Source organism: Tarenaya hassleriana, unplaced genomic scaffold, assembly GCF_000463585.1.
Source record: "Tarenaya hassleriana unplaced genomic scaffold, ASM46358v1 Cleome24, whole genome shotgun sequence".
In the NCBI taxonomy this organism is placed as follows: Eukaryota; Viridiplantae; Streptophyta; class Magnoliopsida; order Brassicales; family Cleomaceae; genus Tarenaya; species Tarenaya hassleriana.
This window is the reverse complement of record NW_010965696.1, coordinates 1,222,548-1,237,995: the sequence shown is the minus strand read 5'-3', so window position 1 is coordinate 1,237,995 and position 15,448 is coordinate 1,222,548. Positions and strand designations below refer to the sequence as shown.

General features: G+C 36.9%; 4 protein-coding genes across 5 annotated transcripts in view; 3 read left to right on the top strand and 1 right to left on the bottom strand.

Annotated features, from left to right (window-relative positions):
• The window catches only part of LOC104815784 (scarecrow-like protein 34), a 2,952-nt gene extending 2,594 nt beyond the window's left edge, over positions 1-358 (top strand). The window contains exon 3 of the mRNA XM_010544340.1: positions 61-358. Coding sequence (XP_010542642.1) covers positions 61-271 — 211 coding nt within the window. The 3' untranslated portion in view covers positions 272-358. The remainder of the gene's footprint in view (positions 1-60) is intronic.
• A 276-nt stretch (positions 359-634) lies between these two features.
• On the bottom strand, positions 635-5,155 carry LOC104815783 (ATP-dependent zinc metalloprotease FTSH 10, mitochondrial-like). Of its 2 annotated transcripts, XM_010544337.1 has the most exons (9): positions 5,066-5,155; positions 4,862-4,975; positions 4,544-4,775; positions 4,327-4,395; positions 3,346-3,479; positions 2,773-3,252; positions 1,891-2,658; positions 1,480-1,707; positions 635-1,317 (listed from the first exon to the last, which is right to left on the bottom strand). In XM_010544337.1, the coding sequence occupies exons 2-9, from the start codon at positions 4,916-4,918 to the stop codon at positions 832-834; spliced, it is 2,454 nt and encodes an 817-aa protein (XP_010542639.1). In that variant the 5' UTR covers positions 4,919-4,975; positions 5,066-5,155; the 3' UTR covers positions 635-831. The 2 variants fall into 2 exon arrangements, with proteins under 2 accessions (XP_010542639.1, XP_010542637.1); XM_010544335.2 differs by having other exon boundaries at positions 4,862-5,145.
• Positions 5,156-10,440: 5,285 nt separating this feature from the next.
• Positions 10,441-12,583, top strand: LOC104815782 (ADP-ribosylation factor-like protein 6-interacting protein 4). Its single transcript, XM_010544334.2, has 2 exons — positions 10,441-10,917; positions 12,253-12,583. The coding sequence occupies exons 1-2, from the start codon at positions 10,643-10,645 to the stop codon at positions 12,404-12,406; spliced, it is 429 nt and encodes a 142-aa protein (XP_010542636.1). The 5' UTR covers positions 10,441-10,642; the 3' UTR covers positions 12,407-12,583.
• Positions 12,584-14,067: 1,484 nt separating this feature from the next.
• Positions 14,068-14,502, top strand: LOC104816077 (transcription factor LUX-like). The gene has a single exon (XM_010544746.1). The coding sequence runs from the start codon at positions 14,068-14,070 to the stop codon at positions 14,500-14,502; it is 435 nt and encodes a 144-aa protein (XP_010543048.1).
• Positions 14,503-15,448: the final 946 nt, after the last annotated feature.

Below are 15,448 nucleotides of genomic sequence, written 5' to 3'. Positions count from 1 at the left end.
GTTTTACGGGAGGGAGGCGATGAACGTGATAGCGTGCGAGGGGGCGGGGCGGTTGGAGAGGCCGGAGACGTACAAGCAGTGGCAGGTGAGGATGGGAAGGGCAGGGTTCCGACAGAAGCCGGTGGAAGCCGAGCTGGTCGAGTGTTTCAGAAGGAAGCTCGAGAGATGGGGTTACCACAAGGACTTTGTCGTCGACGAGGACAACAACTGGTTCCTGCAGGGCTGGAAGGGTCGGATTCTCTATGCCTCTTCTTGTTGGGTCCCACTTTAGATACATTCTTAGATTCTTGTATTGTAATCTGTATTCACACTGTTATCATGTTTTGGTGTGTAATCACAAAGTTTCAGTTGGAGAATAGTCACGACAAAATCTTGTTTTTAATTAATAAGCGTATAATTAGGGGTGACCGTGAATTGTCAGATTTTATTATACCAAATTACCTTTTTATTTCATAGAAAATATTAATTTTTATAAATAAATCTTTGGTGAAAAAGAATTTAGGACTCGGTGCGAATTCGACCGACCGAACTGTTAGAACCAAATTTCGAAAGTTTTTTTTATACCTGTTTATGAATAAGTAACGTTTTGGGACCCCAAAAATATAATCATTTAATTCCTTTATTAAACGTGATAGAACCGAATCGAAAAGATCACCGGATTTAATAGAAATCCTCACAAGAGCAGTAGTCAGTCAAAGAGAGAAAAAAAAAATTATTTCGAAAAAACATAATTAAGAAGAGGGGAACGATAACTGAAGCGAGTGCTAAATTATTGGACTTGTATCAAATGTACAAAAGGGTAAACAACAGGGGGACCCTCTCCTCACCAGCCTATGTAGGAACCACCTGCGGTTCAAGCGGCGGCGCGCCTCCGCTGTCCTCCACCGGAGCCGACGAGGAGCCCTCATGGCTCGCCGGCTTGTCCGACTCCTCGAACCCAGATTTGAAGCGGTCGTAGTTGGTAACCTCCATCGACTGGAAGGGCCGCTCTCCCAAGACTTTGACGAGGTCGTCCTGGTGAAGGACCTCCCTCTCGAGCAGGAGCTCCGCGACCTGAGCGACTTGCTCCTTGTGTTCCATGATCAGTTCCACCGTCCGCTCGTACGCTTTGCTCACCCATTCCCTGACCTCCTCATCGATCATGGCTCCCGTTTTGTTGCTGTACGGCTTGGAGAAGTCGAACCCTTCTTCCCGCGGCGGGAACGACAGCAACCCGATCTTTTCGCTGAATCCGTACACCGCCACTTGCGCATACGTCATCTTCGTCACCTTCTCCAGATCATTCTGAGCTCCCGTCGAGATTTTCCCAATCAGCACCTGCGTTCAAAAGACAGCCAAACTCATTATCCAGATCATGAATGTAGTGTCCTTTCAGTTGTTTACCACATACAATCTCCACAAAAGCATATTTTCCACACAAGACGAAGAAGAAGAACTGCACTTGTCAATCTAAGAGAGATTGGGAAAAGGTAGATAAACCTGTTCAGCTGCACGGCCGCCAAGGGTCATGCAAGTCATGTCAAAGAGCTGCTCCTTTGTCATGAGGAGATTTTCGTTCGGAACGTACTGAGCAAACCCGAGAGCAGCTGTACCTCGGGGAACAATCGTTACCTTCAGCAATGGTTCAGCGTGTTCCAGAAACCACCCGGTCACCGCATGTCCTGCCTCATGATAAGCAACCGTGCGGCGCTCTAACTTACTTATCACCTGTCCATGAAAGAGAGAATTCAGATTTCATTTTCGAGCTTTATGAAAAGAGAAAAAGCCATGGATGCTGATACTGATAATGTTTAACACCAAGGAAAGACGACAAACTCATGATCATAAGATCGGGCACGAAAGGAAAACTGTAGACAAATCAGCTTTAATGATAAGGCGGAAAGCACGTACCCGGTTTTTCTTCTCTAGACCTCCAATAACACGATCAATAGCAGCTTCAAAATGCTCCATGGTAACAGTTGATCCTTCATGTCTTGCGGCAATAAGAGCTGCCTCGTTACAGACATTCGCAATGTCAGCTCCGGCAAATCCCGGAGTCAGGGCTGCAAGCCTTTCAGAGTAATAAGACGGTTCGTTATCGAGTTTTATCTTCTTTAAGTATATCTGGAATATCTGCTCACGGCCTTTAATATCAGGTTTATCGATAGTGATCTGACGATCGAACCGACCAGGCCTTAGCAAAGCTTTGTCGAGAATATCAGGTCTGTTGGTACCAGCAAGCACAACAACACCAGTAGTTGTACCAAAACCATCCATTTCAACTAGAAGCTGATTAAGGGTGCTTTCGCGCTCATCATTTCCACCCGAGAAACCCCCACGGCCTCTTGCCCGACCAATTGCATCGATCTCATCAATAAATATTATGCTAGGGGCACATTGTCTAGCCTCTTGGAACAAGTTTCTTACCCTGGATGGTCCAACACCGACAAACATCTCCATGAAATCTGAACCGGATATCGACAGAAAGGGAACCCCCGATTCCCCCGCTGTAGCTTTTGCTAGAAGAGTCTTTCCTGTCCCAGGGGGACCAACTAAAAGCGCACCTTTAGGAATCTTTGCTCCCAGTTCTTCATATTTCTTTGGGTTCTTAAGGAAATGCACAAACTCCATGATTTCTTGCTTTGCTTCTTCACAGCCAGCAACATCTTTAAAATATATCTGGTGTAAACAAAAAGGAAGAACAATGAAATCATTTCAGGTGTAACTTTCAATAGCACAATGACACGGAAAAGGGAATACTACTATATTTAGCTTCTTAGATCGAAAGCTAACCTTGTTCTTTGAATTCTTATCCACTCTCGTTATTTGTGCTTTCCCTATACTGAAAATTCCACGACCACCCTTTCCACCGGTTCCCCCTAAACCAACTCCACCTTGCATCCGTCTCCCAGCATACATAAGAGATGCCAAGATAAGAAATGTCGGTGCAAACCTCATCAATTCCTGGTACCAGACCATTTCAGAGACATATTTGACAGGTACATAGTCGTGAGGATCAATGCCTAATGCTTCTTGGGCTTCTTCGAGTTTCTCCTCAAAAGATTCAACGCTCCCAATATTAAAATAAAACTTGTACTGACCACTATGACCTTTAGATGAAATTCCATTACCAGGTCCTTGGACAACATCTTCAGTTGTTTGATTTTTTGGTGAGCTCCTTACATAGACTTTGGCTACTGATTTATTGGTAACTTCAATGTGGTCCACTAGGCCAGGCTCAAGAAGCTTGTTTCTGAATTCCTGGAAAGTGATCTGCAAGGAGATAAATTACAGGATATTAATGGAATTCAATGGTCATAGATAAAGAGATCCAAGACAACAGAAAAATTAGTTAAAAATGCTTGCCTGTGGTTGTTCTTGAGAAGTAAGCGAAAACGAAGAAAGGATTAGGCCAATGGCCAGCAGAGGAAGTAACATGTTTTGGAACTCCTTCGTGAACATATCCCCAAAATTCTCATTCTCACTCTTTTTAGAATCCTCTGTGTTGCAATAAAAACATCAGTAAACTGTCATCTTAAAACAAACCACAATAACACTTTGAATAGAAAAATAAAATCTCAGAAAAACAAAAGGCCCAAAAAGAGTTACAATACTGTACATAGACAAAAGCTTACAACCTACTATTTCTGCAAGAAAAACCAGCACGAAATTGGGTATCGCATAAATGATTCGTTCTCAAATTCTATTGGACTATATTAAAGATAAGCAACAACTTCTAAAGCTACCAAATTCTTACTGTGTCAACGGGCTGTGGGATAAATGCAAGAAACGGGATGGAAACTTCCCATGTGTTTCGCGGCTATCAAGTTTCAAGTATCAACCTTTTTCTCCATGAGCTCCCAATACCCCAAAACCACTAATCAGATGTCTATTTCTCCACCAAACAACAAGATATGTCAACTAGGAAAGGCCTCAAGATCACTCTTAAAGTCACACTATCTACCAGTAACACATGGTTATAGGCATCATATTTTCCAATCCCAAGGCACAAATCCAGGACAAAATAAATGCTGCAGAAGCATTACATGATATCTATAGAAGATCTGAAAAAGACAATGCAAAGAAAAGTTGCCTAAAAATTACAGCTTTCCCATTTCTCCATCACGTGCCAAAAACTAGCGTGTCATAAATTACTATATCTTCACCAAATGCAAGTTTCCTCTTTACCGCCCGGCCAAACTGTTAAGAAGAAAGTATAGATATATCCACAAGCTCCTATATAAAACCCACTGGCCTAATCATTTTCTTCGACATAACATCATAGGTAAGTTGTATACACATTTCACATAATACTGTAATGAGAGAGAGCATCGGCTATTGGATCACCTCCAGACTCGGATTTCTTTTCATTCTTGGAGGTTCGCTTTGTCTCTTTCGGGTAATAGTTCTCGTAATCTGCGAAGACAATACAAACAACAAAAGCAGCAATAACATATCAGAAATGGGCATCAGCTAACATCTCAAATCAACAAAACCATAGCTTTATTAGTCACTAAATGAATCCCAGTAGGAACGCGAATGTTAATAGGGTTTTGCAACATACTCTTCTTCTTAGGGGCTTCACTAGAGAAGAACCGACGAATTCTAGGGTTAGCAAGAACACCGCTTAAATCACCGCCAATCAAGCCCTTCCGAGCAGCTAAAGAAGCAAATTGCTGTCTCAGAAACCCTAATCCACCATCCACCCGATTGACTGCCGCCTCCAGACCCGGCAGTGGTTGCAGCTTCCCCTCGCTCAGAATCGCCGATCTCACACCACCACCGTACAATGAACCCTGGGTCGCCCAAAAAAATATGAAATTTGGAAAACCCACAAAATAATATGACGAATTCAAGAACAATATTAGCAACGAAAACGAACCCTAGAACGAGAGGATCGAGCGACGGAGCGTGCAAGCTTCGAGAAAATCATTGTCATAAAATTACGATGAACAACAAGGTGCGCGCATAATATAAAGAGAAGTGAATCGGAGATCTGATTAACACAAACGAGGAAAATCAGATAGATCGGAGAAAGAAGTACAACAAAATTTAGGAATTAGGGTTTTTAAAATCAGGAGCTCACAACGAAATTTTGGGATTTTATCAATGTCGCCGAGGAACAAGAACAAAAACAAGGATTTTTTAACCCAAATGGACGCGTAAGGAGATATTTTGTGATGCAGTGACATGTAGATAACGTGAAGCTGAAAACCGCTTGCCGGTTTGGTGAATCTCGAGCCGAATAATTTCGATTCATTGGTTCGGGTCGTGATTATGGACCGGAAAATGCGTTTTTGGGCCTCCTCTGAGCTCCATTTTGAGCCCATTTCATCTGTATCGATTTGGGCCCTGAAATTTCTGGCTTACAATAAATATTTTATGAATAGCCCATTTCACAATATACATTACATATACACACAAATTGATAGTTAGTGTTATAATCAAAGGTTTTGTCTCTATCTCGCCATTAAAGTCAGCCTATTTGTGAAATTAGCTTTTGACTTATATCGTCTAGTTCTTTTGTAGATTGTGTTTAGCTATCGGTTTAATAATCCACAACAGACAATGAAAAAAGAAATATGATTTATTTTTCCACTAAAAGTAAAAATTAACGGTTTTTATATAAAAAAAAAATTGTTTCGGTAATGCTCCTTGGATAGGCAAAATAGCAAAAGTACCTTTGATTTGCTGCAAAGACTTCATGTATACCCTTCAAAACTTTAGGATTTTGAAAAAAAAATAAAAGGAACAAAATACATAATTAACTTTTCAGAAAAGTAACGTGACACCCCTCTCTCACTTAGTCATTTTGAATTCATCTTTCTCGTTCTCATACTTTGATAACTCTCCATTTCTTTCTTAACTTTCTCTCTCTACCGTTATCTTTCTCTCAACTTTTCCATTTTTTCCCTTCTCATTTTATTTTTACGCATAGAAAAACAAACGAAAAATGATTATTTCGTTGAACATATCTTCACTGACGACCTCATATCTTCTTCTTGAGTCGGTCTAAGACATAACAAATGACAAGAACTGAAGGTAAGTTCATTAATACAAGAGATTGGTTCGATATATAAACTTTGTGTTTTGGGTTTGAGTTTTATGTTTTTTAAAGTGAATCGTGTGGTTTTTTATGAAAATGAGACAGATGCACAGCATATCTGTCAAAGAATATGCAAGAGGCGCATATCTAATTTCAAATAAATGTTCGGAGCGATAATGGAACAGATTGACAACGAAAACAAAGGTAAGTCACATTGGTTACACCGTTTAAAATTTAATTTTGGTCACACTGGTCACACTGGTCACATTGGTCACACTGGTCACACTAGTCACACTAGTCACACTAGTCACACCGTTCAAAATTTAGTTTTGGTCACACTAATCACACTGGTCACACTAGTCAAATTGGTCACACTAGTCGCACTGGTCACACTGGTCACACTAGTCACATTGATCACACTGGTCACACTGGACACACCGTTCAAAATTTAGTTTTGGTCACACTAGTCATATTGGTCATATTGGTCGCACTAATCACTTGGTCACACTAGTCACACTGGTCACACCGGTCACACCGAAAATTTTTAAAATTCACGCGAAAATATTTATTTTTTTGTGATGGAGGGAGTTTTAAAATTTTTAAAATATTTAAATTTTTTACTAGAAAATCGAAAACTGCTTTTCTCTTTCTTCTCATTAATGTTTATGTCATTGGGACCCACACCAATGGATATTATGGGAATAACATAATTATAAAAGTATGTTTTGAATTAGTTTTTTATTTTATTTTTGTAGGGATATGCTGTGAAGTCTTTGTAGTTTGTAGCCTAATAGGGGTATTTTTGATAAAAAAAAAAACCCTTGGATACTATTATTTTCAGAAAATTTAAGGATTCAAAATTTTAACCATACAATATTCTTGGGTTTCGTTTAAAATAAAAATATATTTTATATTCTAAGTGTTGATGTTATATTTGTGGAGACTATGGTGTATTATTCCATACCATAAGAATAGTTTATGTGCGCATCTTTGCATCATCGATTTCGAAAATCAAATTTCAAACTCAGCTTTAGGAGAAGAATTGTAGTCCAATTGACCGCCAATGAGTAATACATGTGACATAAGTCACTGGATATTTTATATACTATATAAATTATTAATAAAAATACGATGAGTGAAAATGGTGGGGTATTTATATAATATATGCATATATATATATATATATATATATATATATATATATATAGGGAAAATGGTGGGGGCTTTGCCACAAGACCCTGCCCGTGCCGACCATGTCCGACTCAGCTCACACATGTTTCCATGTGACCTCGGCATTTCTACATTGCAATGGTTAAAAAAAAAACAAAATATGTCACTTTTTTTTCTTAAAAATTAAATTATATATGGTACATTTTTTTTACCATAAACACCTATTTTCGGTCGGAAGTGATTTGAAATCAATAAGTACGTGGTATTATTGATTATCAAATATCAATCTGACAATTAAATCAAGATATAAACTCGCATTAGTAAACTTTGCTTTATATTTGCATTGAAAAACTGTGCCAAACAAAATCTGTCCTGAAATTTTTTTTATAAGTATAGAAAATAAAAATAAAAAACTTCCTGAATTTGTATCATAATTTTGATTTTTCTTATTGACTATATTTTAATTTAATATATAAACATGCATTAAAACTGTATGTTATTATATTCTTTTGTTGTATGGATAATAAAATATAAAATTATTAAATTTTAAAAACTACCCACCTTACTAAACCATTAATAAATGGAATAGAACTTTGTATAATTTTAAAATGTAAACAATTTCTTGTACATTAATATTATCTTCTTTGTATTTGTCTTTGTTAAATTAAATATGTCACTCTATATTATAATATAATAAAATTTGTAATGTAAGCATATATAAGATTAATATATGATTTTAAAAAATAAGATTAAGATAAATTAAACTTGCCAGAACTTATATATATATATATATATATATATATATATGTGTGTGTGTGTGTGTGTGTGTGTGTGTGTATTAAAGTTGAAATGATCGATCAATCAAATTATCCAATAAACAAAAATTTTAAAATAATCAGAATATGAATTGAACGAGTTGTGTAAGAGACTACGTAATTTGTACAAAAAAATTACATTTTATACCATAATCCTTTACGATTTCTATCTTTTAATTTAATTTACATTTTTTCTTTTTATTTAGATTTGATTTTATTTTAAAACAATTATTTTCTAAAAATATTCTATTGATTGATTTGCAAATTTTTCTATTTTTTCAAGTTTTGCTTAAATTATATTATTACTGCGATTTTTCGTTTTTATCTATTTGAACGTCTACTATTAATTTGAATGGGTGAATTGTTATTTATTTATTTTTTGAATCCAACATACTCACATGGTGATGTCAGCATTGCAGGAACTGTAACGTGGTAAAAATAAATTAATTTGAAAAATGTACTTATGTTTTGGATCCTTTTTTCTAAAATAAAAATTTACTGCTCGACTTTTACTGTTTTGTTATATATATATATATAAATATTCATTTTTCAAAGTTGTCATAATCATCATAATCAATGCAACAACCATTTTTATAACCTTAAATTCTGTCCTGAATTCTTACTAAACCATATGAACATAATGTTTATTTAACTTTTAAAATGTACCAAATTGGTATTATTTATTGGAATTGAGGACTGACCAGGAAATTACTGTTATTTTGAAAACTGGGATACATACAAAAAATACAAATATTATAATTATATATTTACTGTAAGACTGATCTGTGAATATGTGATGTTGGGAACTACACATGGTTCTATAGATTTTTCATGCCTTTGTTAAGACAGGTCCAATAAATTTCACAAATTCAAATGAAAACTCTATTATTAAAAATATACGATAAAAAATGGAAAATACGTATGGTTCCATGAATTCGTATTTCCTTTTTATTTAAGATATTTTATCGCTGTTATGCATATATATATATATATATATACACTCACAAATTAATGTCATCGGATCTGGTTTAAATTTCCATTTGGTTATTTGATTTCATTTTAAACTGCATCCGCTTATTTTGTCCAAATAATTTTTTGGGGTTACGGATTTTGCAATATGGGGGTTTGGGCTTTTACGTAGCGTTGACGATATCGTAAATATTTTAGCTAATGATGTATATGAATTAATTCGATTGGCGTATCTATAAAGGCATGATTCCCTTGCTGACGTGGCGAAATGCGATTGGTGGGATCGTCGGGAACTCTAGGTCTTTGTTCTCTCTACCACAAGATCTCCACATCCTCGTAAACCTCTTCTTGAGATCCGCCATTAATGTTGGAGGCACCGATCGATATCATACGTTTATATACATAACATATATATATATATATATATGCGTGTGTAACATAGATACAGTCGGACGCATATATGCACACCTCTACATATACATATACACGTATGCATATGCCTTGTTATTATAAACCTCCACTTAAACCGTCACATGATAGAGAGATCCCAATATTATATAGCACAAGAAAAAGATTTCGTTTCTGTATATCCGATATGCATTATTGCTGTATATATATATATATGTGTGTCTTTTTATTTTACTTTTTTCGGATATTCTGATAAATCTAAAACATATATAATCATGGGGTTTTTTTTTTTATGTAATGGGTCGTATATTTTTTTTTTTTTTGGGTCGTGGGATTAGAGGGGCAAAGAGTGATGGGGTGAGAGACTTCAAATGGTGACCAAGAGAAAGACATGTTTCCCTCTAATAATTTCACGTGTTTTTTTTTCACTTGTGTCTTGAAAACAGCCTGGATTTATAGAACCCCAACTTCAATTGCCCCAAAATTTGGATTTTTTTTTTCTCTCTAAAATTTGTACTCGTAGTAACATGTAATTTTAAAAACGAAAATTTCCATTTAATAGATGTCTCCAAAACAAATGTTAGATTTTTGGGACGTTTACATCAAATTCATTATGATATACATATATATATATATATATATATATATATTACTAATTACAATAAAAATAATCAAAACATTGTTGCTTATTACGACAAATTACAGATTATAAAACTAAAAACTTAAATTTGTGATTCTTTGACCGCCAAACTAGCCGAATAATCATTTCATCGGTTTCAAAGTTCGTAATTCCCCTTCACACCGATGTTTTAAATATGCAAAAATTAAGGTGAGCGATTTGGAATTCTGCCTAACTCTATTGCCATCTTATTTTGCAAAAAATTGTCGAACCGGGCCGGATATCGGGTGGCTCCTGATTGATGTCGAAACTCTTAATCAGAGAATTAATTTGAAATAATTAATCACCTCCTGATTGATGCCGAACTAATAATTAGTTAATTATTTTAAAATACTACACAGTATTTATCATTTCCATTAGTCGTACATGTTTTGTTTGGGAGGCACTTATATATATATATATTCAGAACCACTCTCACTCTCACTCTCTCTCTCTTCTCTCTCTCTCTAGGTCACTTTCTCTTCTACTAGTTCAGTAGCCACAAAGCTCGCTTTTATAAAAAAAAAACAGAGACCCGTAAAAAAACAAACAAACCCTCGATCTGAATCAGAAGCTCGCTGCGAGAAATTCAAATACATGGATGAGAAGTGGAAGATCTCGAAGAAAGAGACCTCAGCTTCTTGTTCGTCGTCAAAATCCAAGTTCAGCAGAAGCTTCTCGACGAGCGCTTCCTCGGCAAAGTCCCCCGTGTTCGTACGGAGCTCCTCCACCAAATGTTCTTCCGTCCCTTCGTCGTCGTCTTCTTCGATTTCCAGAAGCTTCTCCAGGAAAGAACGAGGATCATCTTCCATAACGCAGAAGTACAGCAGCTTGGCCAAGGAGCAGAAGGCCAGGTTCTACATCATGAGAAGGTGTGTGGCTATGCTTGTTTGTTGGCATAAACATGGAGATTGATTCATCTTAGATCAGATTTTTTGTAATTATATATCAGTTTGATTGTTGAGGTGGCCCACGAGTTTCCACAGTACATTGTAAGAAGATATTTTTATTGATTAATTTTAGGGTTCCTAAGCTATTTCCCCCCCCCCTCTAAATCCCAAATTTTCCATTTGATTTTCCATGAATTTACCTTCGGATGATATATTAATGTCTGTTTTTTATGAAATAACTTAAAAAAAAACAGTTTTTTTTCTTTTCTTTTTGGTCAACAAAAGATTGAAAGTGCAATGTTATGATCATACAATATCTGGAGGATTGATGTATCAACACGTACAATGTTTTTGTAATGATTTTACATATAGAATGGTCACTTTCAATGTCTGTGGGAAATGAATTAAAACAATTATTCAACAAAACAAAATTTATATATCGATCATGTACCTATTTTATTTATGTGTGTTTTTAATTGGGCATGCATGTAATTAAGTAATTAACCAGGTAAAAATTGCACCATTTTACTCTAAAGTTGCATTATGATTAAGGATTTTAATATAACCGATTAGACTTCAAACCCTATTTTGAAAACGACATGTGAGTATAATTAAAGTCTATAAACCCCAACGAGACTGATGATGATGATGATGATGATGTGGTCAATAAAGTTTCATGATGCTACAGATCTTGCGAACACCAATAATGTCTGAAACTGTATTCAACTTAAATTTTATTTTTTATTTTAAATTTGTTTATTCCTTTTTTGCATTTTCTGGCAGTATCTGGTGGCAGTATTGTTTCTGTTTGCTTTCTTGTTTTTTGTCTCTTTGATGGAAAAAAGATTCCCTCTTCGGCAAATGATATATATATATATATATGTATGTATATATATTACTATAATGTGGACATCGGTACTTAGAAACTATTCTGCATTATTGACATGGAATTTTATATCCTTTCACATTTAGGGGAATAAGTTTGAAAATAAGGGAATCCAATGGAAAGTTATCAACAACTCCATCTTTTTTTTTTCTGAGTCAATTTCTTTTTTTTTTTACTCAGATGATATGTCTCAATGAATTTTTTTTGCTAGAACTTTTGAAAACCAAACAAAGAAACTACTTTTATTTAGGTTTTTTCGATTTTGGTGTGAATTTTATTTTCTTTATTGATTCAGTTCAAAAAATATAAATGATTAAATATGTACGTAATATTTGTTTGTTTTGGATTTTTCATACTCGGTTAAAATATAATTATATATGATTTAATTTAATACGATCGTGACACGGCAGTGTAAAAAAATATTACTGCAGTTGCAAAGCTCGTTCACATCGCTCTTCCATTAAAGAGAAAAGCAAAATTCAGATTTCTCAGGTGAAAAACCAAACGCAAAAGTACAAAAAGGAAGAAATGGAGAATCGCTGCATAAATATCTATAAGCAACAAGAAACTAAAAGCACAGAGTGACGTGGCAATCGAATAGCCGTCGGATTGATCAGAGAGTCAACACTTTGGAAAAATCGGGCGGTGGAGGTGACAGGTTCTGATTCGGAAGCCATCTGGGAGGAAATTTCAACGTGGCGATGAAAAGAAAAAGATGATAAGAATAATAACAGGAAAACCATATATATATATATATATATTGGAATTCATAAAAAAAAAATATATTGGAAGAGATTGTATGAATATCGAGGCATCTTAATACGTAAAATAAAAAGAGATCAATCTTATTGAATTATCGTTATAAAAAAAATCATTCATAAAGCCATCTTTTGGGGTAAAAATCATGTGAGGTTTTGGAATTTTTAATTTTGGTACGTACCGGGGTTAACAACTCGGAAACGGACGGCAATCCAGCCACCGGCCATTCGACCGGTTCGAGCAGGTTGAACCGTTCCGAGTCACGGGTCTGGTCGGGATTGAACCCAAAAATGGCTCGTGTCCCGCAGCACCAACTCCACTCGTACCTCAACACCCCCGCCGCTTTTGTCCCGCCTCGTGACTAGAGAGTTGTCAGCTGGGTGGGTCCGGTCGGACCCCTACCCGTTTTTGCATGGGTTATAATATATATATATATATATATATATGTTTGATAGATAGAGTTAATCTACTATACTTATTAAACTATTATATTTATTTAGGTTAACCCAAATTGGATCGCTGGGTTAAATGGATACTGTAAAAACTTTATCGAATAGAATTTTACGGACAATAAAGGAAGTCACGTCACACTAATTGATTACGTTATCATGTTACACTATATATATATACAAAACGTATACATACGTGTATATGTACAAGAGATTTATGTAACTTATTATACTTAACATTCAAAACAAAATAGGAAAATTCCTTTTGAGATTGTTTATGTTTACGAAGCCACAAGTTACTGCTGGGATAAATCTCTGACCAGAAGAGGCGTTTGTCCGCAGAAAGGAGAATGGCTGCGCAGTCCATGACCATGAGCCGGGCTCAGTTGGCATAAGGCCACAAGGAATTGTACAGCTAACCATGGCAGATGGTCACTGCATAACTCTGCGAAATCTCGTAATGAACCAGATGGGTTATATATATGCTGAGGGAGAGGTAGGTGTGAAGATGGGCTGAGAATGGAATCGACGTTTAGGTTTTTTCCTTTCGTATGTACAAAGAATGGGTCGATGCCTCTTTGAGTGTTCATGCTTTGTATCTTGTTTCATGGCCACAAGGAGTTCCATGCTCTGTGTTCTTTATCATATATGCTTTTAATTGCTTGTGCTGCAAGAAACTCTTATGATTCTGAATCTTCACATCGTTGAACTAAAGCAAGGAAGCTGAAAGATCATCGTCTTCTTCTTCAACCACATCAACACCATCTTCACCGGACATCACTCGAAAAGAAGATCTAGATGATATCTGACAAAGTTCATACTTTCATCCGCGTCAGCACCGTCTCTCTAGATAATATATTATACTCGCCACTGCCTCCTCCTCCTCCTCCTCCCAATTTCCCTGTTTTTTTTTTTATTCGTAAAAAATCTTTTTTTGGTCACGATCCTAACTTTATGCTCTCTCGTATAATTAACTTTTTAGTCATCCATAACTATTAGGGTTTTTTTTCTCTGCCCGAAGTTTCGAATCAAATTCATATGGGACAGCTCAGGGCTAAAGTCATTAATGGCGGCGGTGCAGTGGCAGAGTGGGAGGCGGGGCTTCCGACCGGAGCAGATCTTCCGCCGCTGTATCAGTTACTGATACCGCAAGGACTAGCTTCCGCTTTCCTCATCTCTCCGCAGCAGAACCCCACCGTCGTCGATGTGGATCGTGCGTCGGAGACGACCTTCTCCTCCATCCAAAACGGCCGTGTATCTCACGCGCCGTCGTCCGACACGAAGAAACCCATGACGGCGGCGAGGAAGCGGCAGAGGATGGTGTGGACGCCGGAGTTGCAGAGGCGGTTCCTGGACGTGGTGGGCCATCTGGGCGTGAACAACTCCGTCCCCAAGACCATCGTGCAGATGATGAACGTGGAAGGGTTGACTCGCGAGAACGTCGCCTCTCACCTCCAGAATGTAGAAACCTAAATCCCGAAACGATATTTTAATTTTCGAACAAAAATTCAAAGACAAAGATTGGGAGACATTTTTGAAACTTTCAATAAAACTTTCTGTGTTTTTATTTTTTCAATACATCCTTAAATAGAAAAACCTAAGAACAACAACAAAAACTACAAATATGCCGTTGTCTGTTTCCATCGGACATGACTCCAACTAAATGTAAAACTGCAAACTAAGCCTTAGACTCATTCAACACTAAACTGAAACATTTAACCGGACACAAAACAAGATAATTTTGAATAGACACTTAACAAGATTATATCTAACACAGAAGTACAGAATCTACCGGAGTCAGAGACATGGTTTCTCCGGAGACGGCGGCCGGTTTCGGCAGGTGGGTCTGCCGCTAACGCCGGTTCCGTACAATGCTCCGGCGACGGAGGTTCCGGCCTTTGGGCATAATGCAGTGCAGGGATATCATCATCAGCACCATCATTACCACCACGGTCATCATATCCATCATTATGATGGTCATGGTCCGAATCATCATCATAACTATCATCATGGTCATGATGGTGCAATTGGGTCGGGGTCTAACCAGGACATAACGGAACAGAATGGCTCCGCTGGTGGTTCTAACGACATGGAGCAGTAAGGCTTACTCTCAGGTAATGCATTTGCAATTGAGATGGCAAAAGGTTTATCTGTACATCTTCTAGAATCTTCCCAAATGTGGATATGGAAGTTATAAGGTTGGTGAGGGAAAAAAACCCTAACACGTCCACTTTTTATCCTGTCTGGATATTTGGTTTTGACCCACTAAATATGGCCTTGGATTATAGCAAACCAGGTGAACAGATGAACAAACTGAAACTAAAGGAGCCAACTTTTTGGGTAATGAATGACCTCTCAAGTAACAGATTTTCCCTTTCTCCTTCACAAACTTTCGCCATAACCGAACCCTCTTTTCTTG